The following is a 26,833-nucleotide window of genomic DNA, read 5'->3' on the forward strand; positions in this document are numbered from 1 at the left end:
AAGAAGCTTTTGAAATTTAGAAAAGTCCATATTCTTGAATTTGGCACTTTCTGGTTTCAATACTTTGCTAGATACTAAAAAGAAAATTGAGGAGTTTTGGAAAGTGGAGTAATGCATGGCGGTGGTCCAGAAACCTGAGTCCCCAATGATCGTGATTAATCACTCATTTGGGCACTGGGAATTATATGATCAGCGGACTATCATTCGGTTTGACGCAGATTTTTAATCGAGCAAGTATTGATTGTTTTAAAAATCATACCATTCGGACATATGGGTCTAGTAGCTAATTCGGAAGTTACAAATCAACTTCAAGGTGGAAAGCTATTGGGATTTGTGAATCTGTGTTGCCTAATTTGGGTTTCGGTACTTTTTCCTCATAAGCCTCGATTTGGACAATTACTGGTTTGCTGCATCATGGAAGATGGAAATGATTGAAAATGGTTTTCTAATTTGCATGGCAGCACCGGCAAGTCCAAAGGGAAGTGGTCTTGTGATCTCTTAAAATGTTGAAGCCACGGGAATGCCCAAATTAACTTGGTTCAGTTGCAGAGGCTGACTATAGCAATGTCATGGATTTGGAAGTTACTCGAAGCTACTAGCTCGAATTAGTATCTGCTGCATATAGTTTTGAGTGTGGAGGTGCGAAGATATTTCCTAATCTTAGCACGGCGTTTTCATTTTCTAAAGCGAAAGTTTCATGGTGAATATTAAATGGGAAGTTCCACCGAACAAATAGGTGGCCATGCTTTGATCACTAAAGATGTTTGGGCGGTGCAATGGTCATAAAAGATTTCCCAAGTACAAGTTGGAAGCTAAGTTGCAATAGAAGCAGAGATTTCATTGTGGTGCTAAAGGAAATGATCCTGTGCACTTCATTTAGCCGTGGACCTCACATTAAGTTAATGACTTAGTGAGCCTCTCATATAAAGGGAATGGTCCTGGCCTTTCTTTTATATTAATATATATATATATATATATATATATATATATATCATCGAATGCTTCAAGTCTCAATTTCAATCTTTGACAAGCAAGTTTTCAATTGAATCTTGAAGTGGGGGCATTTGTAGGCAAAGAAAATTTATTTAATTTATTTAGTCAAAATTAAATAAATTGAATTGATCTTGATTAAATTAAATTAAATTGTAGAAGTCCATTATGTTTTGGACTGTCAAATTGGGCCAATATTATATGGGCTATTAAATCAAATTAAATTTGTAATGCCCATTTAAGTTGGAGTGAATTAATTAATTTATTAATTTACAATGGACTATTTAGATTGGCCCACTACTTAAGCCCAAGTTAAATAGATTTCTTGAGTGACAAGTGATCCAAAATGCAGAAAGGTTCTAAGGGTTTTCTTGAAGTTTTAGCCTCCATATTTTGGCTATAAATAAAGGTTTTCCCTCATGGCAAAAAAATAGAAAAATCCCTAACATTCGGATAAACTCTGTCAAATTCTCTCAAGAGCTTTTTCTTCTATCCAAGTCCAAATCAAGTCAGACAAATCCTCTTGCCATTGGTGTTGAAGACTTAGGAGTTCCAAGTGTTCGACGTCATCATCAAGTCATTCGTTTTCTACGCCGAAATTGTAGGAAACACCCTTTCGATTGGAGAACAAGCCTTTCGGCCCTTCAATTGAAGCTATTCGAAGAGAAGAATCAGGGGATTAATTTCTTTGATTCAAGAATTTTCAGAGATTGTAACCCACTTATTATTTAATTCAATAAATTTGATATTTGTGCAAGTTTTCTTGTCTTTTATTTCAGGCAACAAAATTTGTGCATACACTCATCTGGAAAGTGAATATGGCATAATCTTGGTTTGAAACTATACAACAAATCAATTGTACAAAGAAATTGTTGGCGAGGTAAATTTAACTATTTTGACTTATAAAGTCAAAAATTCAGCTTTTCAAAAATTTCTAGATAAAGCATGCTATTATTTTCAACAACATTTTGAGTAATCACTTCTTTTCTTTTTGTAGAAAAGAATAACTACATTTTAAGAATGGTTAAAGAACAATATCAAGGAGTATTACTAAGTTTCTTATAACCATAAAATTATAGATTTATTTCTACAAAAATTTTGGTTGAGGAAAAGGCCACAAGAACTACAATAAATTATGTTTTAGATATACGAATGGTAAAGAAAAAACCACCTATGAACTTTAACATTAAAATACAAGGTATGCAATTTCTTTTCTTTTCATTTTTCTTTTTTTTTGTGGAAAAATGTACCTAGTCTTTTTTTAAAAAAAAAAAATTGAACACTTTGGCGATAAGCAAAGAATGATCTTACAAAAGTTCAGAGCACCAGCAAATGCACATATTCTTATTAGTGAATGTTGGCATCCGTACCTTGGATCCGGCCTGATTTTGATGGTCTAAAAAATTCGTTTGACAAATTATTGCATATGTAGTAAGATGTGTATTAGGATTGTAACCATGTTAGTCATTGACATATTAGTTATTCAGTTTTCACTTTATAATTTATATTTATTTGAATTAACTGTATTTATTTAAATTACACATGTTATATATGCAGAATTTCGATTTCAAATCCAAATTATTATTGGTTTTCGTGTATCTCAAATTAATAGTGTATAAAGATTAATTCTAAAAAGAATTATTTTTAGACTGAATATTAAATTTACAAATAAAAAGAAAAAGAGAAAGCTATTAATTGACATTCATTATCACTTCCCCACGAGAAGAAGGTTACAAAACTGCTTAAAGATTTGGTTGAACTTAAGTCCAAAACTTCAAGCACTTGCCAAAATGCAACACTGCATGTTCTTGGCTTCTTCTTGCAAATATTTTTGTAACTGAAGCTTCTTGTTCTTTTCCTCCTTTCATCTCTACCTCGATAGAAAACTCACTTTTAATTTCTTCTTCTTCAACTCAAAAAACTTACAAAAAGTAATGGCCAATCCAGCTCCAGCACCAGCATGAGGTAATGATGGTGGCAATGGGAACTTAGCTGATTTTGGGGTCGACTTTGACCCTACTGATGCTGAACTGCTTGGTTTCTTGACGAATAAAATCCTGAGTCGACATGAATGTTTTCAAACCACATTTCCACAGCTAATGTTATTTGGAATTGACCTTGATCTACTCGCATTTGGTAATATAAACTTTTTCCCATTTTTGTATCCGTAAATTAACATGCAGTTCTTGTTTGGGGGTTTTACTCATTTTCTGGGATTTTAATTCTGATTATTGAGTTGCATGTTCTTTATTTTAGAGGGATCTCATATCTTGAGAACTTGTTTGATAGCTTATAATGTTTTTTACGAGCAATATGTGATTTAAGTGAATTATTTTGATTCTTGATTTTTTTCTTTGGCATGCGTGTTGATATAAGTCAACTATTTTAGGCTTAATTATACGTTTATGATTGCCCCCTAGCTGTGTATAAAAATCCTGGTCATATAAATCCAATACGAAATGATTAAATTTGTGCTCTTGAATCCCTTTTCCTTTAGGGTCTGGTTTGGGAAATGGAGTTTTCTTTATTTTTCTTTAAAAATATTTGTGTTTGTTTATATCCATTATACCAGGCTCCTTGGACTAGTTAGCTTATGATTTGTTTTGGATAATGTTTGTATTTTTTGTGTGGTAAGATGCGTCGTTTTTTTTTTTTTTTTGTCAACACAGAGACATCCTAGTCATTGCCAGACTAATTCCCTGGACTGTACAGAGCCCCGCCCAAGGATGTACAGCAATTTCGCGCAGTAGGATTCGAACTGGTGACCTACGGGATATTACCACATATGGTCACCAGCTGAGTTCCCGTCGTTTGATTGTATAATTAAAACCCCCTTTTTGTTGATGAACTACAGGACACACATTAAGACTTAGGACAGTGATAGGTTACAATTTTATCATTTATTTTATTATTAATTTCCCCTATTACCTGACCCGATATGGATTAATTGCTAGATTCTACTCACTTTTGATATTTTACATTTATTTCAGGGAGTAAAACGAAAATATCATAACAAGTGCCAATTTGACAGTCATTAGAAAGGAGTTCAAATAGCAGGCGTCCAGGGGCATTTTTGAAATATCAAGACGCGACTCTTTTTGGTAATTTGCGGAAGACAGTACTGGAAAAAGGGAACAAAAGACCGAAGTCTTCCTCACCGTTGGGGGGCGCCGCACAATAGCTAGGCATTAGAGTAGGAGCATCAGATAGGAAATAGGAATAGCAGGGAACTAGCACTAAAGGAGATTTAGCTTTTGACTTTTCTTCGCATAGGCTTTTGGTAGCTTTATTCACTCGTATGTCAAGACCAATTGAAACATTGAATGATTCTCTGTGAGACTGTGACTTCGCTTTTCGTCAACATTCGACGAGTTGAATTTGCCAAATTCCCAAGACAATGGCCGCGGCTTTCTTTTCAATTTTGTATGGGTTTTTTGCATCGAATATGAACTAATTTTCTCACTCTAGTCAAGGGACAACGGAGGCTTTGGCTCGCCTAAAAATTGTGAGATCGATTTAATTTTATCCTTTCCTTTTATTTATTGGTATTCGCATATTCCTTGATTGCAGTACTTATGATTATTTAATTAATTGATTGTCTTGGATCCGGATAATTAGTTAACTTGATAATCTATTGTTAATTAGGGCATTAAATCCGTAATTGTTTAATTGCCTCAAAATAGTGTCAACTGGCATGATTAGGTTTGTATCAGGAGAATACGCGGGCTAATTTAAAATAACCCTGATAGTGCGTTATCTGGTTAGAATAGGGCTCCTCTAATATGTAAGGCAATTGGGGAATTAAATCTTACGGGCGTACCTAAAATTATTTCCTAATTAGGGCAATGATTAACGGACGTACCTTAATCACCGACACAGTAAGGAGGGGTTGACTGTCATCGCTTGTTTGACAGTTATAACATATTTATGAGTAAATAATTGGAATTGCCTTTGTTTCAATGATCAATTAGGTGAACCATTGCTGAAGTTATTTTTTGACTAGATCATTAGTTATCATTCATTTGACTTTAGTAAATTGTTATTTAATTTTTAGTAGTTTCTTGGATTTTATTTGCATTTATTTGATTGTCACCTTCTATACAAAAATACCCCCTGGTTACTGTGAATTTGAAAAGAAACAGTTACACCCAATCCCTGTGGATCGACCCTACTTACCACTATCTATAGAAATTGACTTTAGTTAAGCAGGTTTTTATTCTTGCACAGGCCCGACACCTGTCAGAGAGCTATGTTCCACCTATTGCTGACACATTTATATTGTATTCTTGTACTCCTGCTACACAAGTCTAAGAGGATAAGTACTTGACAAGATGGAGCAAGAAAGGAATTCTAAGTCTAATCTGAAAACCCTGAAAGTAAGGTTAAAAGTCTATAAGAATGTTGAGAGGATATTTACTATCAAGATCCAGTGCTATTTGGCTGTTGAATCTGATAGATCAGTTCAGAAGTGCATGGATGGGCATGCATATCAGATCATTGCCAGTTAGGTAACAATCTTTATTTGTGGCCTGATCATTTTACTGTTTTTATCTCTAGCATTCTTTAGGCAGTCCATATGTTTTTTTCCTTGTCTTTTTGGGGGATAGGTAGAACTATCTACGTCTTTGTGAAGGGTTTGCTGGATGTATAAAAATTAGGGTCAAAAAGTTGGAGAGATTTGCTATTGTTCATCCCAGTCCGTATCTTTTGATGATTACAAAACAAATGGATTTTACTAATATTCCCTAAATAGATGTTTTCATATTTGAAGCAAAACAGACTAACATACGTTGAAGCATGTGTCGGACATACAAAAAGTCTGCATCGGCCGTCCGGCAACTTTCGAGTAATTTCGGACTCATAAGGAACTCACTCTCGGACGTCCGAAGATAATAAGTCAACACGCTCTAAACTCACTGACTTCGTTCGGACGAACAACACCTGAGTATCGGATGTCCGACAAACGGTACGACACTTCGGGCGCAAAGCATTGAATTACAGGACGTCCTAAACATTTCAAGAAAACTTCTTGAACTCACTGCCTGCGATCGGACGCGAAAAACCAGCCTATCGGACGTCCGACACCACCAACGGCTAGTTGACTCTTCAGCTGCCTTCTATCCGTTAACAACATTAATTGGAGTACTTTTTGGTCTCTTATAAATAGAAAAAGGTCAACCACTTTAGAATAACTTTTGCACATTGAGACTACATCAGATTTTGAGTGATTCAAGTGTGAGAATACTCCAAAAGAAGATTTGTATTCTTAGTTGTGTAATTTTCGATAAGCTTTTCAAGTGTGTTTCAATTTCTTCAATAGTGTAGCTTTGTGAAGGTTATCCGAGAGATTGTAAAACTTCCTTGCTTGATCAAGTGAGACTTGGGGCAAGGAGGAAGTGATCATTCCTTTGTACACAAGAGATTGGTTGTAAGTTGATCAACTTGAAAAGCTTGCTATATAAAGTGATATTCAAACTCAAGTGGAGTTTTGAAACTTGGTTTGCTATTCTATCTTTTTACTTACTGTCTTGCAATATAAACTGTCTATCTCTTCTACTCCCAAGCACTTGTGCCTATTCATCAATTACTCCATTGTGTGGTCCTTTAGAAAAAGAGGGCAAATTCTAGAAAAAGTGACTCACATCTTGCGTAGTTTTTAAACTATCTAATTCACCCCCCCTCTTAGGTTGTTTTCGATCCTTACAATTGGTATCAGAACTTGGTATTCTAGAGATTAAGCTCAATCGGCTTTGGAGTAAAAATAATAAACAATAATGTCATGTTCTTTAAGGGACAATCAATCACTAGACCTCCTATGTTCAATGGATCAAATTATGTGAGTTGGAAGGAGAGGATAATTATATTATTACAATCTATTGATATTGAGTTGTGGTTTATTGTCAATGAAGGTCCATATGATGCCTCTATTATTGATGAAAATACTAATAGATCGAGACCAAAAATAAGAAGTGAGCTGACTGTTGAAGATAGAACTCATCTCACTCTAAATGCCAAGGCGATGAATGTACTATACAGTGCTTTAGATTCAAATGAGTCTATTAGAGTCAAGGGCTGCAAATCTGTAAAAGATATTTGGGATAAACTTAGAGAAATTCATGAAGGAAGTGAGAATGTGAGAGAACAGAAGAAATCCATTCTGGTCACTAAGTATGAATTTTTTCAGATGGAACCTCATGAAAATATTGACAAGATGTATTATAGATTCAATAATCTTATTAAGGATTTAGAAGTGCTTGAGAAGGATTACTCTCTAGGTGAGAAAAATAGAAAAATTCTGAATGCATTATCGAAGGATTGGGAGAGTAAAGTGACTGCCATTGAGGAAGCCAAAGATCTAAATACCTTACCTATTGAATCTCTTATTAATTCACTGACTTCTTATGAGCTAAAACTCAAGTTTAAGGTGCAAGAAGATGAAGACACAAGGGTGAGAAAGAATATTGCTCTGAAGGCTTCACAAGATGAAGATGATACAGCCTTCCTGGATGGAGATGACATGGAAGGTGATGACAGTGATATTCCACTCATCACACGAGACTTCAAAAGAATACTCAACAAGAGAAGATTCAAAAAAGGTGGACCTAACAATTCCTTCCCAAATCAGTTCAACAACTTAAGAAACAAAGGAAAGTTAGAGTTCAACAAAAAGTAAACAGATAAGTGCTTTGAATGCAGCCAACCTGGACACTATGCAAATGAGTGTCCAATGAAGAAAAAGAAGGCGAGCAAAGTTGAATGAAAATTAAAGTTCAACAATTTTCAAATCACCTGAAATGACTGCAATTCAGAAGGTGAAGTTGAAGAAGAAGAGGAATCTGCCCAAGTGACTTTCATGGCCATTGGTGATGAAGAGGTAACCACGTGTAACTCTCAAACTGATAGTGATAGTGAATCTGATGATGATGTTAATTCATTTTTGAAAAAAATGCACAACAATTTGAAAGAATCCTATGTAGAAACAAGGAACTAAAACAGAAAATTAACTTTCTGATACAAGACAATGCAAGCCTTTTTCGACAAAACAAATGTCTGAGAAATGAAAATGAGAACCTGAAAAGGATTGAAAATATTTTGCATGCTGAACTTGATAGAAAAATAAACTTCTGTAACATGCTCAAAAATGAACAAAGTAACTTGAAAAGTAGAATGGATGATCTTAGTCAGATGTTTCAACATAAGAAATAAAACTGTTTTCAAAGCAATGGCGCAAAATCTCATTTTGGTACACATCATATAAGGCTGAATCAAAATGCAAATGAGTTTGCTATCCATAGGAAAAGGCAAGTCAAATTTATTAAACCTGTTCATTTGAATAACTCTTTAACTGAATGTAGCTTCTGTTGTCAATTTGGGTACATAAAAAGCAATTGTTATGTTAAGAAAAATATGAGAAATGGCATGAGATACATATGGATGGTTAGACATAAGGCTAACTCTTAAGGACCCAAAAAGTAAAGGGTACCAAATATTATCTTGTGGATCTCTGTGTAGGTGAACCTGGTGAACACTGTTAAGGAATCAAAGTGGTTCATTGATAGTGGATGTTCAAGACATATGACTAGTGATACATCACAGTTCATCAACCTCAAGCCAAAAGCAAGCGGAAAGGTAACTTTTGGAGATGACAACAAAGTCATAATTGTTGGCATTGGTGATGTTGGTAAGAATGGTCAAACCTTTGTTCACATGTTCTTTTAATTGACAATTTGAGCTATAACTTGCTAAGTGTTAGTCAATTGTGTGATAGGAATCTGTTTGTGTTATTTAAAAAGCACGAATGCCTTGTTCTTGACTCAAAGTTCAACACTGTTCTCAAAGGAAAAAGAGTAAATGACATTTATGTAGTTATTCTTGAAAAAGTTGATTCCTCTAGCCTTAGTTATCTCAAAGCAGCAAATGAGGACCCATGGCTGTGGCATAGAAGGCTCTGTCATTTCAATATGGATTTGCCAAAAGAAATTTTCAAAAAGGAACTTGTTTGAGGGCTTCCAAAAATCAAATTTGAAAAAGACCGAATCTGTGATGCTTGCCAATTTGGAAAACAAGTCAAGGTTTCTTTTAAACCCAAGAAATGTGTTTCTACTACAAAAAATCTAGAACTTTTACATCTTGATCTATTTGGTCCTACTCAAACCACAAACCTAGGTTGCAAAAGATTTTATTTTATTGTTGTTGATGATTATTCTAGATACACTTGGTTAATTTTTCTTGCACACAAAGATGATGCTTTCAAAAACTTTGTTTCTCTATTTGCAAAAGTTCAGAATCTGATTAGTTTGAAAATCATCAAAATAAGGAGTGACAATGGCTCAGAATTTCATTTCTGTGATTTTTCAAAATTTTGTGATAACAATGGTATTACACATGAATTTTTCATTGTAAGAGTCCCCCAACAAAATGGGGTTGTTGAAAGAAAAAATAGAACTCTTCAAGAAGCTGCTAGAACCATGCTTAGTGAATGTAATTTATCAAAGTATTTTTGGACTGAAACTATAAACACAGCCTGCTATACCATGAACAGAGTACTTTTAAGACCAATTTTAAACAAAACTTTCTATGAGCTGATGTTTGATAAAAAGTCTGTTGTTAGATATTTTAAAGTCTTTTGTTGCAAATGCTTCATTCTAAATATCAAGGAACACCTTGGAAAGTTTAATAAAAAATCTGATGAGGGAATTTTTTTGGGATATTGTGAGAATAAGAGAGGTTTTAGAGTCTATAATCGCAGGACTCTGGTTATAGAGGAAGGTATACACATTACTTTTGATGAATCTAGTGGTGACATTTCCATGAGTTGTGGTGAAAATGATGATGCAGGTGTTCAAGAAGAACTAAAGAAGCTAACAATCAGTGATCAAGGCACTGCTTCACCAGAGAATGATTCAAATGAAGATGAAACTCAAGACAGTCCAGCTAGGGAAAACAACGACAGAGACACTACCACTCCTAATGATCTTCCAAGAGCCTGAAAATTTGTCCAAAACCATCCTAAGGAATTCATCATTGGTGATCCATCTGAAAAGGTCAGAACACGTTCCTCTTCTAGACAACTAATAGATAATTTTACCTTGGTCTCACACTTTGAACCCAAAAATATTGTTGATGCATTAAAAGATGAGAACTGAATTTTAGTTATGGAAGAGGAGTTAAATCAATTTGAAAGAAATAAGGTTTGGACATTAGTTGCTAGACCACAAGATCATCCTATCATTGGCACCAAATGGGTTTTTAGAAACAAAATGAATGACAAAGGTGAGTTAGTAAGAAATAAGGCCAGACTGGTAGCTAAGGGATACACTCAGGAAGAAGGAATAGATTTTGATGAATCATTTGCACCTGTAGCTAGGCTAAAATCAATTAGAATGTTTTTGGCCTTCACATGTTTCAAGAACTTTAAATTATTTCAAATGGATGTTAAAAGTGCCTTCTTAAATGGATTTATTGATCAAGAAATTTATGTTGATCAACCTCCTGGTTTTGAAAATGAAATTTATCCAAATCATGTTTTTAAACTCTCAAAAGTTTTGTATGGATTAAAACAAGCTCCAAGAGCATGGTATGAACGTTTGAGTGATTTTTTGATTGAAAATGATTTTAAAATAGACATTGTGGATACTACTCTTTTCACTAAACAAAGTTCACGTGATCTTTTAATCGTGCAAATATATGTGGATGATATCATATTTGGTGCTACTAATGAGAGTTTGTGCAAGAATTTTTCAAATATCATGCAAAAAGAGTTTGAAATGAGCATGATGGGAGAATTAAATTTTTTTCTTGGACTCCAAGTGGTTCAAACCCAAGACGAAACATTCATCATTCAAACCAAATACACCAAGGAGCTGCTAAAAAGATTTGGAATGGATGATTCAAAACAAGTTAGAACACCTATGTGCACATCTACCAAGCTTAACAAGGATGAAGAAGGTACAAAAGTTGATGAAAAGAAACATAGAGGTATGATTGGTAGTTTGCTTTACTTAACTGCTAGTAGACCTGATATTATATTTGCTATGTGCCTATGTACTCGTTTTCAGTCTTGTCCAAAGGAATCACATTTGAATGCGGTAGAAAGAATCCTTAGATATCTAAAAGGAACCATGAATTTTGGCCTTTGGTATCCTAAGTGTCATGAACTTCCTCTGTTTGGATTCTTTGATGCTGACTTTGGTAGCTGTAGGGTAGATAGAAAAAGTACAACAGGTATATGTAACTTTCTTGGAAATTGCTTAGTGTCTTGGTTTAGCAAAAAATAAAATGCTATTTCATTGCCTACAACTGAGGCTGAATATGTTGCTACTGGTGCTTGTTGTGCTCAATTGTTGTGGATGAAAAACAAATTAAATGATTTTGGTTTAGTGTATGATTGTGTGCCTATGTATTGTGATACAACTAGTGTCATCAATTTGACAAAAAATCCATTCAACACTCTAAGACTAAGTACATAGACATAAAGCATCATTTCATTCGTAATCTTGTCCACCAGGGTACAATTTGTATTCAATATGTTTGTTCTAAAGATCAAATTGTCGATATCCTCACAAAAGCCCTCCCACTGGATCAATTTGTGTATCTGAGAACAAAATTGGGTGTTTCAGAAAAAATATTCTAAGATTTTTTTCTGGTCACTCTTTATCGGACGTCCAATAGGTTAAGACGGACGTCCGACAGTGTTCTTCATTCCTGTTCCAGAAAAATTTTGGTTCGGACGGTTGTGTCGGACGCTTCACTTCGTTCGGCCGTCCGACACTCAAAAATTGTGTCTTATAAAGAGATTCTCTGCGCCATTCAATTCATTCTTACCATTCATCTAGGACGCAACTCCTCACATTCTCTCAAAGTTTAAAATTCAAATTCGTCTGTCCCTGGAACAAGTACCAAGAAATCACTATGACCGACACATTCTCACACCTATTGCGAGTTTATTGCACTTCGTAACTTCCCCTAACTGCCAACTACACTATAAATCCCAATTACTACCCGAAACCCTAAATCACAAAAACTCACTCTCTGTGGACCATTTGTGCAGCCATTGTAGTTCATACTGAACTTTTCACCGTTTGTTACTCATTTGCATCACATCACACAACACAAACACCACAGCACTTCAATCATTGTGAGGATTATAGGGGGATCCGTGAGTCACTTTCAGACTGCGTGACGAAGAGGATGAAGATGTTCAAGTTATTGAACCCTCCATCAAATCACCCAAGAAGAAAACTGGAAATCAAGGTGGAAAAACAAAACAATCTGCAAGAAAAAAGCAGAATGTGCAGACTAGAGAGCTATCTGCTGAACCATCTGATGAGCAGATAGAGGAACAGCAATCTGAAGGGCATCCAGTGAGTGACAATGCAGTGGAACCAGTGCAGCCCACCAATGCAGATGTAACAGTAACCAAATTACCCAGGAAAGGAAAGAGAACTGCCAAAAGGAAGAGCAGTGCTCAACCCAAGGAAAAACAAACTGTTGATCCTTCCGGGGATCAGCAGAATGCAAAAAAAATTGTTGAGGAACAGCAAACTGAGGAACCATCTACCAGGAGGTCACCAAGGACAAGGTCCTGAGCAGCCTGAGACTCAAACTGCTACTGAACCCACTTCTCTACCCAAGTTCATCGACGATGAACCAGAGAAAGGTTTGAATGGATCTCGCAGAAGGGTTTCATCACCCAGAGGACCATTATCCCCTACAATTCCATAAGCTTGATCTTGAACCTGTTCTCAATCTATTTGAATTCCAAAAATGGACCCATCTTTTAACTATTCCAAACACTTACTATCCTGACATGCTCCATCAATTTTTTGCTAATCTTAGGAAAGGCAGATCACATACTGATCTCATTTCTCGTGTCAACTCTGTTAACATTGAACTGAATCCTGACATTGTTAACTCTGTTTTGGAAATCAAAATTGAAAGTGGTTTTAAAGGCAAAATTGCTAACTTCTTTTCATACAAAGAATTTCCCTCTGCATACCATCACGTTCATGTTGCAAAATTAATGACATACTTTCAATCTCACTTTAATACTCTTGCTGAGGTTTGATTGGAGGATTTTAGCCCTCAGAATCTGATTATTTTCACCAAAATTTCAAACTTGTTGGTGCCCACTGATGGCCACCGAATTGATGCAAATAAAATGGAACTTTACTTGTTCTACTGTTTTCTGGAAAAAATCTAAATTGATTTTGGTTTTGTCATGTGTAAGTTTCTGCTCAAGATAAATTCTGACAGCCATAGGAAACTGTCCTATGAAAAATTTCTGACTCCTATTTTTAATCATCTTGAAATCCCTTTTACTGGCAAATCCCCAAAAGAGAGTGCATCAACTGTGTTTTCAAAGGCTTACTTTGAAAGGAAAAATCTGAAATTTTTGAAGGTCACTGATGCTACAAAGAAACTGTCTCTGAGTTTAGGAGGAAAAATCTTCATGAAACCCCCGTCACCCCTAGGATTCCTCGTGACCAGTCAATGTATGTAACACCCTTCACCATTCATCCCAGAAAATCAGCCTCTAAATTTCCTTCATCCAACCTTGAGGTCATCACTTTACTTGAGGACCTCAAACAACATATCCTGCTTCTTAAAGATGGCTTGATGATGACTATGACTTCTGATCAACAAGCCACCTTCGTTGCCAAAAGGAATCTGCTCGTACCCCCATTCCTCCAGAAAATGAAAATGCACACCGAAAGAAGCCTAGAACTGAGCCAACCACTGAGGCTACCCCAGAATACCATGCCTCCAGTTCTCAACCACAGGACAAGGGACAAGCTCCGGCAACTGAAGAAAAAACTGAAGAAAAGGATGATGATGATGAGGATGAGGACACTGAGGAAGAAGACCCTGCTCAGTTTCGTCTGGTTAGAAGAAGGCCTGGATCCTCCAAGATCACATTTTAGGCACCTCTAGGCACATGCACCTCATGGTAGTTCATAATAGGATCTTGGCATCCTTTGCGTTTCAAACTTTATGTGTTTTGTATTAAGACTTCTACTTTCCCTTTCACTGCTGGTCTGTAAGAATATTTGGATATTTTGTGTGTTTTGAATTCGTGATTTGTTATTCCTATGGTTTTGGATGAACGTCTGACACTGTTTGTTGGACAATATTTTGGATGAATGTCTGCTGGCCTGTAATGAATTTGTTATTCCTATGATTTGTTGAACTCGTGATTTGTTGGATGAATGCTGGACAATATTGTTGGTAATATGGCCATGGTTGATTTAATGATGACAAAAAGGGGGAGAAATGGAATGGATTTGAATATGAATTCTCTATGTGAGGGGGATTCATCCTTTTCTGAATAAACATGGGTGAACATTATTCTGAAGGGAAGTTGTTCTTAAATTTTGTACTTAAGCAAAGAGGGGAGATGCATTTAGTAAGAGGGAGCTGTACTTAAATTTTTTGCTTCATCCATTATTTTATCATCATCAAAAAGGGGGAGATTGTTCATCCCAATCCGTATCTTTTGATGATTACAAAACAAATGAATGTTACTAATATTTCCTAAATAGATGTTTTCAGATTTGGAGCAAAATAGGCTAACATATGTTGAAGCATGTGTCGGACGTACAAAAAGTCTGCATCGGTCGTCCGGCAACCTTCGAGTAACTTCGGACGCATAAGGAACTCACTCTCGGACGTCCGAAGATAATAAGTCAACACGCTCTAAACTTACTGACTTCGTTCGGACGAACAACACCTGAGTACCGGACGTCCGACAAACGGTGCGACACTTCGGACGCAAAGCATTGAAGTACCGGACGTCCTAAACATTTCAAGAAAACGTTTTGAACTCACTGCCTGCAATCGGACACGGAAAACCGGCCTATCGGACGTCCGACACCACCAACGGCTAGTTGACTCTTCAACTGCCTTCTATCCGTTGACAGCATTAATTGGAGTACCTTTTGGTCTCTTATAAATAGAAAAAGGTCAACCACTTTAGAATAACTTTTGCACATTGAGACCAGATCAGATCTTGAGTGATTCAAGTGTGAGAATACTCCAAAAGAAGATTTGTATTCTTAGTTGTGTAATTTTCGATAAGTTTTTCAAGTGTGTTTCAATTTCTTCAATAGTGTAGATTTGTGAGGGTTATTCGAGAGATTGTAAAACTTCCTTGCTTGACCAAGTGAGGTTTGGGGCAAGGAGGAAGTGATCCTTCCTTTGTACACAAAAGATTGGTTGTAAGTTGATCAACTTGAAGAAACTTGTTATATAAAGTGATATTCAAACTCAAGTGGAGTTTTGAAACTTGGCTTGCTATTCTATCTTTTTACATACTGTCTTGCAATATAAACTGTCTATCTCTTCTACTCCCAAGCACTTGTGCCTATTCATCAATTGTTCCATTGTGTGGTCCTTTAGAAAAAGAGGGCAAGTTCTAGAAAAAGTGACTTACATCTTGGGTAGGTTTTAAACTACCTAATTCACCCCCCTTTTAGGTTGTCTTCGATCCTTACAGCTATGTTCTACAAGAATGGAGATTATCTGATTGGTAATTGGGAAGTCTAAGAATCTTTCTTACACCAAATGAGATTTTAGTCTAGTATATTTCCCAGTCACCTATTTCTGGTTGGAAAAAGAAATAACATTGGCATTTTCCTTTTAAGCTTCTTTTCTCCTGGCACAGGGTTACAGAACACATAGCTTCACAACGTCAGAGCTCAAAGATAGCTTGAGGTTGGAGAAGTTTAAAACACAAGTCTTCAACGTCTCTTTTCCTCTTGGTAAGGTTGGAGATGCAAATGCCACTCAAATTCTTTATCTGAAACATCACTCTGTTGTAAATGTTTTTCTTATTTACTTAATTTCTATGTTCTTCTTTGTTTCACTCCCTGTACATTGACTCCTAGGTCACATTTTTAGAAACCTAATAACAGCTATGAAGCATGAACAGTGTCTTTGTTTGTTGAAACTTCTTACCAGCGGAAATGTTCTAGATCATACTTGGTAACTAATTGATAAGTGACTAATTTACGTAATAATTGTATGACATTTTATATTAATTTTAGTCACTTTGGTTATATTATTGGAAGAAAATGAATCATTTTGGCTATAATTGGTGAAAAATATTCTTAAGTGATTAAATGAGATTTTTATCACTTTTTACTTGGATTTTGTGCATTTTGATAGTTTTGACACATTTTCGTATTTTGGCAGTAACGTGAGCTACGATGATCGTATTGAGATGATTCTTGAACCCATTTGAAGATAAGAGATAGATCTACAACTTTGGTGAAGACATTTGAATCCATTTTGAAGGTTTTCCAAGTCAAAAAAACCGAATTACAGTACCTAATTTCTATTGGTCAAAGCTTGAAACAGGGCATTGAGCAGTCAAGGGTATTTCAGTCATTTCTCAGCCTACACAAATCGAAATGAGGTGATTCTTAATGCATTGGAAAGCTAACTCAAAGAGCTACAAGTTTTATGTTTTGGTCAAGAGTTAAATCAGCTTCTATCATCAAGAAAGGTTCAGTTGAAGTTGAGGCAAAATTGGAGCAGAGCTAGAAATTGAACAGAAATTGCACAAAACGTCACTGTAGCAATCTAGCCGGAAATTGGCCAGATTTATGGCCGGATTTCTGGCTGGATTGTGGTCAGAGAAGGAGGCTCTTTACGCGAAAAACTCAATTTCACCTCCAACAAGTCACATGTAATGCCAGACATGTGACAAGCACTTTGCAGCTGTAAAAGGGAGGTGTAAGCCCCATTCCTTGACTACCTTTCATCTTTATATAGCCAAAACTTGTAAGATTGAAGGAGAGACATACGGGGAGAAGCTTGGAGTCTGCAAAAATATAGTTCTTCCATTTTTCTTAGTGTAGGATAGCTTTAGTTTTAGACAGTTTATCCTTTCTTGTATGTTAGCTACATGAAGAGGAAGATGGAGAATGAAGAAGGCAAGGAAATGAACTCATGTGACAAGGGTTACATTCCTTCCAAACTCTTTATATTTTGTACTTGATTTTATTGTTTGGTTAATATACAAGTCTGGATTTTATGTTATTTATGTGTCTTTAAAGTTTATGCCTTAGGTTTGGTTGAACTTCCTACGATTATTAGTGTTTATTATTTGGCTATTTGATTGCTATTATTTGAGCAAGTTATTTAGTACTTTAACTCTTTAAAATCATGATTAATCTGGTACCATTAATTGTGATTATCTAAGGTGTTGTTTCTGCAATGAAAATTGAGATTTAACACTGGTTCAAGAAGTGCTAAATATAGGGAGTACACTCACAAGAGTAGAGGTGCACCTATGTGGTTTTAGTGATTAATTTCATGTAATTTCATTGAAAAAATGAACTTGTAGCTAATTTCATAACCATGAAAATAGGTATGGATTAGTTATAAGTATAGTTGATTCACTATGAAAGTAGGTTTCATGTGCAGAAGGAAATTATACCATAACTAGCCTAGATAGTAGTACTCAATGATCCAAATATAGCACTTGCATGAGTAGTTAGGGATACCATAACCTAAGGAGTTTTCATTTGTTATTTTGCATAAGTCCAGTAGGTTTAATTTCTTATAATTCATTGATAGTCTAAATAATAGAGAAGCTTTAGTAACACCGGTAATTGTTCAATCTTTCTCGTGGGATCAACTCGATATATACCCTAAATTACTAATTGACCTGTATACTTGCAGTAAAACGGGTGTATTTCAGATTTTTTAATTTGTACGTATAGCAAAAGCCCATCACCAATCTCCAAATCTTTCAAATTTGTCCTAGATTTTAGTCTTCCTTAAATTTAGTGGACTCAACTAGAGCCTATAATAGCTCCAACAAGTATTAGAGATCAATTTTTATGTAACATCTAATCTAATTTTGTCTTGAAGACTTCTTCTTTGCCTTATTTTATGCGTTTTCTTCATTAACTGCATTTCATCTTTAGGTTTTTTCCTCCTGTTTATCTTTCTTTGTTAATCAAGCTTCAGCATGTGATTCTTGTTGCACTCCAGGAAGGGAATGATTTTCTGCTAGGACCATAGCTCTGCAGGAAATATGCTTGAGCTGCGATTGAGGAATAAAAAGTAAGAAAAACTTTAAAAGCCCTTTTTAAGCCTTTTGTAAAAGACAATCTGATCAGTCTCCAGAAAGGTGGCAAGATGATGCTTTGTGTTATTCTTATAATCTCACTTTCTGCTTCCTTTTTTGATCAATTGCTGCAACGTGAGAAAGGGAAGAAACATAGTACATGCTACTTTGTAAAAAGAAAAGAATTAAGAGATCTTTGGACTATCATAATTAGCTTATGGAGCATCTTGCTCAACGTCACAATTATCTTACATGTTTCATTTTTTCTTGGCCATTGAGTTTTCTTGATAATTTACCATTTGAAAGGGATCACATTGGTGGAGTGAGCACCAACTTTGTAACTTTGGGAGTTCCTAAACTCTATTTATCAATGTGATACATAATTTGGCCTTTCTTATTCTAAAACCAATAACAAATTACTTGTTACTAAAAAGAGAAATTGAAGCAAATTGGGTAGAACATGTTTGACTAATCATAGATATTCTTTTATCAGTGAAAGTTTATGCACTTTGTCATTCATCTGCCGCACAGGTGTTTGTTTTTATTTTTGCCACTTTTTTCTTTTATTTGTGCAGATATTATTACTTATGGTAATGCGAAAAGATGGTTTTTTACACCATAAAGCCAACAAAACAGTAATCTGTTTAATGGAGATGCTTACTGAGGCCCTAAATCAAAACTGGGAATCCGTGTTCGTGGCATGGTGGAAGGCCGCAAAAGAGAATTCATATATTATTGTGGAATGCAACTTGAGGGAAACAGACTGACTGTGCATGCCAAGATATAGTGTAAATCCCACATTTTATGCAGCAACTGTAGTGGATAATCAAATTAAACATATGCTTATCCTCTTCCATGACTTGATGTTTCTTTTTCTATGCCAAATTAGTTCCCTTATATCTAAATTTCCATAAGAAAATGTTTTTGTGTTAGGACTGGCCTAGAAAAAAGACAAATAACAAAGACATAATAAAGAAATAGAGACATCAAAATTTTACGTGGTTCGGTCAATTTAAACTACGTCCACGGGTGAGGGAGGAGCAAAATTTCTACTATGAAGAAGGAAATACAAAAGCCGTAGGAAAGTGGTTCTTAGGCCAAAAAAGCACTTACAAAAGGTTTAAGAAATATTCCTAAACTCAAAATAAGAGAGTCTAAAATATTTGACTACAAATGGGTTAGATGACACAAGAAACTAATAGCCCATATAATGCTCTCTTGAGTGGTGCATTTAATCCTATCATAGGACCCCTATATTTATAGGTAACAAAGGAAAGAATTTCCTTTGCTTCTGTCGATGTGGGATAAGGGAGAAACTCCCTTATGCACTACCGATGTGGGACACGCCACATCAACAAATCTTCACCTTGGCGTGTCCCCAACATCGATAATAATAAAACTGCTCCACCTTCCCACATAAGTCCCAACGGGCCATATCACGAACAACGAATACCAACCAAATCCAAATAATGTTTGAACTTATAAAGTGGAAGATGTTTTGTAAACATATCGGTTGGATTGTCCTTTGTATTGATTTTCTGAATAAGGACCTTTCCCTCAGCAATGATATCCCGAATGAAGTGACACTTCACATCAATGTGCTTCGTCCGCTCATGATACATCTGATTTTTAGTCAAGTGTATGACATTTTAACTATCACAGTGAATAACAGTAACACCTTGATGTAGACTAAGCTCGCTAAACAAACTCTTCAACCACAAGGTTTCTTTGATTGCCTCGATCACAGCCATATATTTTGCTTCTGTAGTAGACAAAACTACGACAGATTGTAGAATAGCTTTCCAACTGACAGCACAACCGCCAATGCAAAATACATAGCCTGAAAATGATCTTCTCCTGTCAAGATCCCCAACATAGTCTGAGTCTATAAAACCATCCAAAGTGTTATTATTTCCTCCAAACTCCAAACATGCATTTGAAGTACCTCGCAAGTATCTGAGAATCCACTTCACACCCTGCCAATGTGCTTTACCAGGGCAAGAATCACACTTTGAAACTGCAGTTAAGTAGTGAGTTTGAAATGAAAGATTTGAGAGCAACTAAAAAAATTCTTGGCATGGATATCAAGCGAGATTGAGGAGTAGGAAAGTTGTTCTTGACCCAAAAAAATTATCTTGAGAAAGTCTTGGAGCGTTTTGGCATGAAAGATGCTAAACCAATATCTACTCCTCTTGCTAACCATATTCGATTTTCTGCTACTCAATCACCACAATCAGATGAAGAGGAAGATTATATGGTACGAGTTCCTTATTCTAATACAGTAGACAGTATTATGTATGCAATGGTTTGTACTCGTCCAAATATCTTATATGCAGTCAGTGTTGTTAGCAGATATATGTCTTGCCCTGGTAAAACACATTGGCAGGGTGTGAAGTGGATTCTCAGATACTTGCGAGGTATTTCAAATGCATGTTTGGAGTTTGGAAAAAATAATAATACTTTGGATGGCTTTGTAGACTCAGACTACGTTGGGGATTTGGACAGGAAAATATCACTTTCAGACTATGTATTTTGCATTGGCGGTTATGCTGTCAGTTGAAAAGCTACTCTACAACCTGTTGTAGCTTTGCAACCTGTCGTAACTTTGTCTACTACATAAGCAGAATATATTGCTGTGACCGAGGCAATCAAAGAAGCCTTGTGGTTGAAGAGTTTGTTTAGCGAGCTTAGTCTACATCAAGGTGTTACTGTTATTCACTGTGATAGTCAAAGTGCCATACACTTGACTAAAGATCAGATGTATCATGAGAGGACGAAACACATTGATGTGAAGTATCACTTCATTCGGGATATCATTGCTGAGGGAAAGGTTATTATTCAGAAAATCAATACCAAGGACAATCCATCCGATATGTTTACAAAATATCTTCCACTTTATAAGTTCAAACAGTACTTGGACTTGGTTGATGTTCGTTGTTCGTGATATGGCCCGTTGGGGCTTATGCGGAGAAGGTAGAGCACTTTTATTATTATCGATGTTGGGGACACGCCAAGGTAGAGATTTGTTGATGTGGCGTGTCCTACATCGGTAGTGCATAAGGGAGTTTCTCCCTTATCCCACATCAATCGAAGCAAAGAAAATTCTTTCCTTTGTTACCTATAAATATAGGGGTCCTATGATAGGATTAAGTACATCACTCAAAAGAGTATTATATGGGCCATTTGTTTCTTGGATCATCTAACCCATTTGTAGTCAAATATTTTAGACTCTCTTATTTTGAGTTTAGGAATATTTCCTAAATCTTTTGTAAGTACCTTTTTTGCTTAGGAATCATTTTCCTACGGCTTTTATATTTCCTTCTTCATAGTAGAAATTTTGCTCCTCCCTCACCTGTGGACGTAGGTTAAATTGATCGAGCCACGTAAAATTTTGGTGTCTCTATTTCTTTATTATGTCTTTGTTATTTGTCTATTTCCTTGACCAGTCCTAACAAACTCATTCACATGCATGTATGCTGGACACCCAAAAAATTTTAAATTGGAGTAATCAGCAGGAGGACCTGACCAAATTTTCTCAGGAGTTTTGAAATCAAGAGATGCAGAAGGAGAACGGTTGACAATATAACAGGTCATATTGATCGCCTCTGCCCAAAAGTCGTTTGTCAACCCTACATTGGAGATCATACATCTCGCTCTCTCTAAAAGCGTTCTGTTCATACGTTCGACCACACCATTTTGTTGAGACATCATTCTGATAGTGTGATACCAAACAATTCCTTCATTTTTGCAAAATCTATCAAATTCACCTTCACAAAATTCCATGTCATTATCTGTTCTCAACCGCTTAATATGTTTTCCTGTTTGTTTCTCAATCAAAACTTTCCATTGCTTGAAAGTTAGGAAAACATCATTTTTATACTTAAGAAAATATACCCAAATTTTTCTTGAATAATCATCAATGAAAGTCAACATGTACTTAACACCTCCTTTAGAAGGAGTATGAGAAGACCCCCAGAGGTCTGAATGAATGTAATCCAAAATTCCTTTTATCCTGTGAACTGCCGGCAACTAGAAGCTAACTCTCTTCTGCTTTCCAAAAATACAATGTTCACAGAATTCCATCTTTTCAATACTTTGACTACCAAGAAAACCTCGTTTGCATAAAATAGATAAGTCTTTCTCACTCATGTGCCCCAATCTCATGCGCCACAATTTGGTGAAATCAGAATCAGACAAAGTTGATGTTGAAACAGCAGCAATACCTGTAACAGTAGATCCATGTAAAATATACAAAGTACCAGATCTGTGTACTTTCATAACAACAAGAGCACCTCGAGTGATTTTGAGAACTCCACCTCCTGCTGAATACCTGCACCCAATAGACTCAAGAGTACCCAAAGAGATGAGATTTTTCTTCAAATCTGGAACATGTCTAACATCTGTGAGCGTCCTCACAATACCATCGTACATTTTAATTCAGATTGTACCTTTACCAACAACTTTACAAACAGCGTTGTTACCCATTAAGACAACTCCACCTTCAGTTGATTCATATGTTGAAAACCAGTCCCTATTGGGACACATACGATATGAACAATCCGAATCTAAAATCTACTCATTGTTAGATCTAAAATTATTTTCCGTTGCACAGAAAATGGTTCCATCATTCTCATCAACTGCAATACTAGTCTCGGTGGTCTCACTCTTTTTCTCCTTTTGCTTTTCTTTATTTTTCAATTTAAAGCAATCAGAGATAACATGGTCCTTCCTTTTACAATAGTTGCACGCCACATTTTTATGCCTGGATTTGGATCTACTTCTATTTTCTGTATTTTTCTTTTTAGATCTACCCCGAATAAATAAGCCATTGGCTTGACTCCTACTAGTTTTCCCAATAATATCCCTATCTATCTGCTCTTTAGATTTTAATGCATATTTAATTTTCCGATACGAAATTGTTTCTTTTTCATAAATCATAGTATCGCGAAAATGTTTAAAAGACTGGGAAAGGGAACACAAAAGTAATAGGGTCTAATCTTCATCATCAATTTTCGAATCTATATTCTCCAAATCCATAATAATGGAATCAAATTTATCAGGGTGGGAGATTATAGAAGTACCTTCAGACATCCGAAGCATATACAGACTCTGTTTCAAATATAGCCGATTCTCAACTATCTTCTTCATATACAAGGCTTTCAATTTGTCCCACATAACCTTGGTCGTAGTCTCCGTTGCTACCTCATGCAATACCTCATTGGAGAGAATTAAGATTATGCTGGATCTGGCCTTCTTATCCATTTCAACGAAATCCGCATCATTTACATCTTCTGGCTTGTTCTCAATTCCCTGAATTGCCAAATCAACTCCGTCGTGTATCAGAATTGCCTCTATCTTGAGTTGCCACATACCGAAATTGACATTCCTGTTGAATTTCTCGACAACCGTCTTTGTTATTGTCATTACTGCCACAAAATCTGTAATTATATCACCAGGTACGTGGGCCCACTGGATAAGATAGGCCCCACAGGTGGGCCCACTGGATAAGATAGGCCCTACAGGTGGACCAATTGGCCCCATAAATGGACCCCACACGGCCCCACGGAAGACCCCACAAGTGGACCCTACACGGCCCAACGGACGAATCCCACAAGCGGACCCTACACGATCCCACAAACGGGTCCTACTGGATTAACAAGCTCGAGAAAATCTTTTCTGGTGTAGAAGATCAGATTATACTGCAACCACAGAGCATACTCAGAATAATCTCAAACTCTGATACCAGTTTGTTAGGACTGGCTCAGGAAATAGACAAATAACAAAGACATAATAAAGAAATAGAGACACCAAAATTTTACGTGGTTCGATCAATTTAACCTATGTCCACGGACGAAGGAGCAAAATTTTTATTATGAAGAAGGAAATACATAAGCCAGAGGAAAGTGGCTTCTAGGCCAAAAAGGCACTCATAAAAGGTTTAGAAAATATTCCTAAACTCAAAATAAGAGAGTCTAAAATATTTGACTACAAATGGGCTAAATGACCCAAGAATCCAATAGTCCATATAATGCTCTCTTGAGTGGTGCACTTAATCCTATCATAGGAGCCCTATATTTATATGTAACAAAGAAAAGAATTTCCTTTGCTTCTCTCGATGTGGGATAAGGGAGAAACTCCCTTATGCACTACCGATGTGGGACACGTCACATCAACATTTTGTACTTCTGCCTTTTCCTTTGACTCGAACTTACCTTCAAAGTTGTGCTATATTCTCATAATTAATGGCATTGTCTTTCTTCTTACAGGTAGCAAAACTTGTGCTGTGCAAGATATTTTGAAGGACGACTCCACCCACTCAAAGCGACAGAAACAATAGAAGAAGTCGAGAGCTCTGGGACACTAGATGATCAACCATGGAGATTCTGTAAGGGGATGTTGTTTGTAACTGATGAACCTCAAACCTTTTAGTATAAACTCCTTTGACTAAGAGCCATCATGTAAGTTTTTAGCTGTTAACGTTGCTTGTCCTACCTTGTGCATCACAACATACAGTGGATATATCCTTACGAAGGTCTTGTATTAAAAGGTATGCTGCAGATTGGCAACAACAATAGCAATTGACATGGTTTCTCCTGCCTTATGTTGCATTAATGCAGTGCTTTTTTCTTGTTGTTTTCAGTTTTACTGTGGCCTTGTCCAATTCTATCCTGGCAATTGCTCTGCTCTTAATTGCCCTTTCTATCTACCATATATTGATGCTTCATGCAGTTAAACTGCAGATAAGGGAATACTTTATAGTGCCAAGATTTTGGATGATAACTGACACTGTAGCACATCAGCGTCTGAGCTGATTGTCAACATTTTGCCTTTTTCACTGCCTTCAATCATACAAAGGTATTATTGACTTCTATAGTTACTATTATACCCATCTCTACCTACCTTATCCTTTTATCGGCTAGGGAGCTAGTGTTATGTTTCGATCTTGGTATAGTTTTCCATTCTTGAATTCTTATAGTTTTTTTTACTACATTCAAACGCAGAAATGTCTTGTTAGTTTCTCCAATGACCATTATGCGTCCATAATTCATTGTTAATCCTACTCAAAAGCTTCTTGTTTTAGGCGAGGTGGGAGGAACAAGGGAATGAATGAGCAAGTTATTTGTACTTCAAATTTGGTGTTATCTATCTATCATTTAATCTAATATTTGATTAAAATTTAGGGCTGTCAATAAGGTTGGGATGGCTGGAAATTGGCTCATTTGACCTGAAAGAAAATGGGTTCAACCTATTATAATTCTGGATAGGTCAAAGTTTGGGCTTATGTTTGAGGCCGATCAAAATGTGAGCCGAGTTTGGACTACATAGAATTAGTTCGATTAAAGCCCAACCCATTATATATATATGCACCCTAATATATATAACTATAAATGTATTATTTTTAAACATGCAATGTATAATTAGACTATTAGTAATTAGTAGAAAAGGAATTAGATTCATTAGATAAATATATTTTTCATGTTTTGTCACTATTTTTCATGTATTTTAAAAGAATTAGATACAATTATTGTTAGAAAATTTTTGGTTTATGTATTTTTAATGAATTTAGTATTGGTGTATGTGTAGTTTTAATGTTGTAGATTTCAAATTAACTTTACTACTAAATAATTATAGTAATTATACTAAGAAAATTAAAGAATAATAAGTGAGTTTGGCCTCATCCCAAATTAGTCTTAAAACCTGAATGTATTGTGAGTCAAGCATGAATTTCATATATATGAGCTCGAAACTTATGAAGCTAAACCCAGATATCTTACTAACTAGATGAATCAAGTCTGAGTTTATTAAGATCCGGCTCAGATGACCCAATTGATTGACAGTAGTAGATTAAATTAATGCTTTTATATCACCTTGTGATGATGGGTTTTCCTACTTCTTAAGTACGTTGCACGTTTGCCTTCTCTATTTTCATCAATTCCCAGCTTATTGCACTTCCACCGCCCTTTTGGCTTTTGGCTAGTAGTGTTTGTGCTCTTCATTCTACAACTTTTAGTACTTCACTGACTAGTAGTCTTTGGTGGCTGATATTTGGTATTCTCACCAAAAACTTTTGCGCAGTTATATTGTTTTTTTCTTATTGTTTTCTTTTGTTTTTTTGGGCAATTATACTGTGATATGGCCATGGTCACAAATAGTCACAGCAAACAAAATGCCTTTGTTCTTTTTAAAAGAGATGCAAAACCAATATAAAATGTCATCATTGGGAATTTTCTTCATCAGATGTTAGTTTTGTGCTGCAAGCATCCGTCACTTATGTACTAAATCAGTAGCCCAAGCGGCTACTTCAATTCTGCAATGCACGGTCTATAGAGTATAGACCCTTACCTTTTTTACATAACAAAAAGGGTAAAATACCAAAAAATTTCTTGTGGTTTACCGAATGTTCAATTTCACTCCCTTTGATTTAAAAACCTATACTATAGTTGCCTGTGGTTTCAACTAAATCAAAAATTGAACGTAAAGCATCCAATCTACCGGTTATACGTGAAATATTAATATTGTCCCTATATAAATGAACTCCCTATGGTTGTCGAATGTTCAATTTAACTTCTTCTAATTTGAAAAACTACACTATAGTTCTTTGCGGTTTCGACTAAATTGAAAATTAAATGAAAACATTTCACATATGGTAGAGACAATATTGATATTTCACATACAATCAATAGATTGGATATTTTTTGTCAAAATTTTAATTTAGTCGAAATCACAAAGAGTTATAATGTAAATTTTCAGATCAGAGGATGTTAA

General features: G+C 35.8%; 1 protein-coding gene across 1 annotated transcript; it reads left to right on the plus strand.

Moving 5' to 3' along the window:
• The first annotated feature begins 11,142 nt into the window (after positions 1-11,142).
• LOC113782223 lies at positions 11,143-13,913 on the plus strand. Its single transcript, XM_027328126.1, has 4 exons — positions 11,143-11,192; positions 12,164-12,571; positions 12,829-13,051; positions 13,656-13,913. Exons 1-4 carry the CDS (start codon positions 11,143-11,145, stop codon positions 13,911-13,913), a joined length of 939 nt encoding a protein of 312 aa, XP_027183927.1.
• The last annotated feature ends 12,920 nt before the right edge of the window (positions 13,914-26,833 follow it).

The sequence above is a fragment of the Coffea eugenioides genome, chromosome 9, assembly GCF_003713205.1.
Source record: "Coffea eugenioides isolate CCC68of chromosome 9, Ceug_1.0, whole genome shotgun sequence".
Taxonomy (NCBI): Eukaryota; Viridiplantae; Streptophyta; class Magnoliopsida; order Gentianales; family Rubiaceae; genus Coffea; species Coffea eugenioides.

Coding starts and splice junctions, on each gene's coding strand:
- LOC113782223 (XM_027328126.1), top strand. CDS start 11,143: ATGAACTTCCTCTGTTTGGATTCTTTGATGCTGACTTTGGTAGCTGTA. Junction 12,572..12,828: donor AGGAGGTCACCAAGGACAAG/GTCCTGAGCAGC, acceptor TGCTAATCTTAG/GAAAGGCAGATCACATACTG. Junction 13,052..13,655: donor ACTTTAATACTCTTGCTGAG/GTTTGATTGGAG, acceptor CGTTGCCAAAAG/GAATCTGCTCGTACCCCCAT.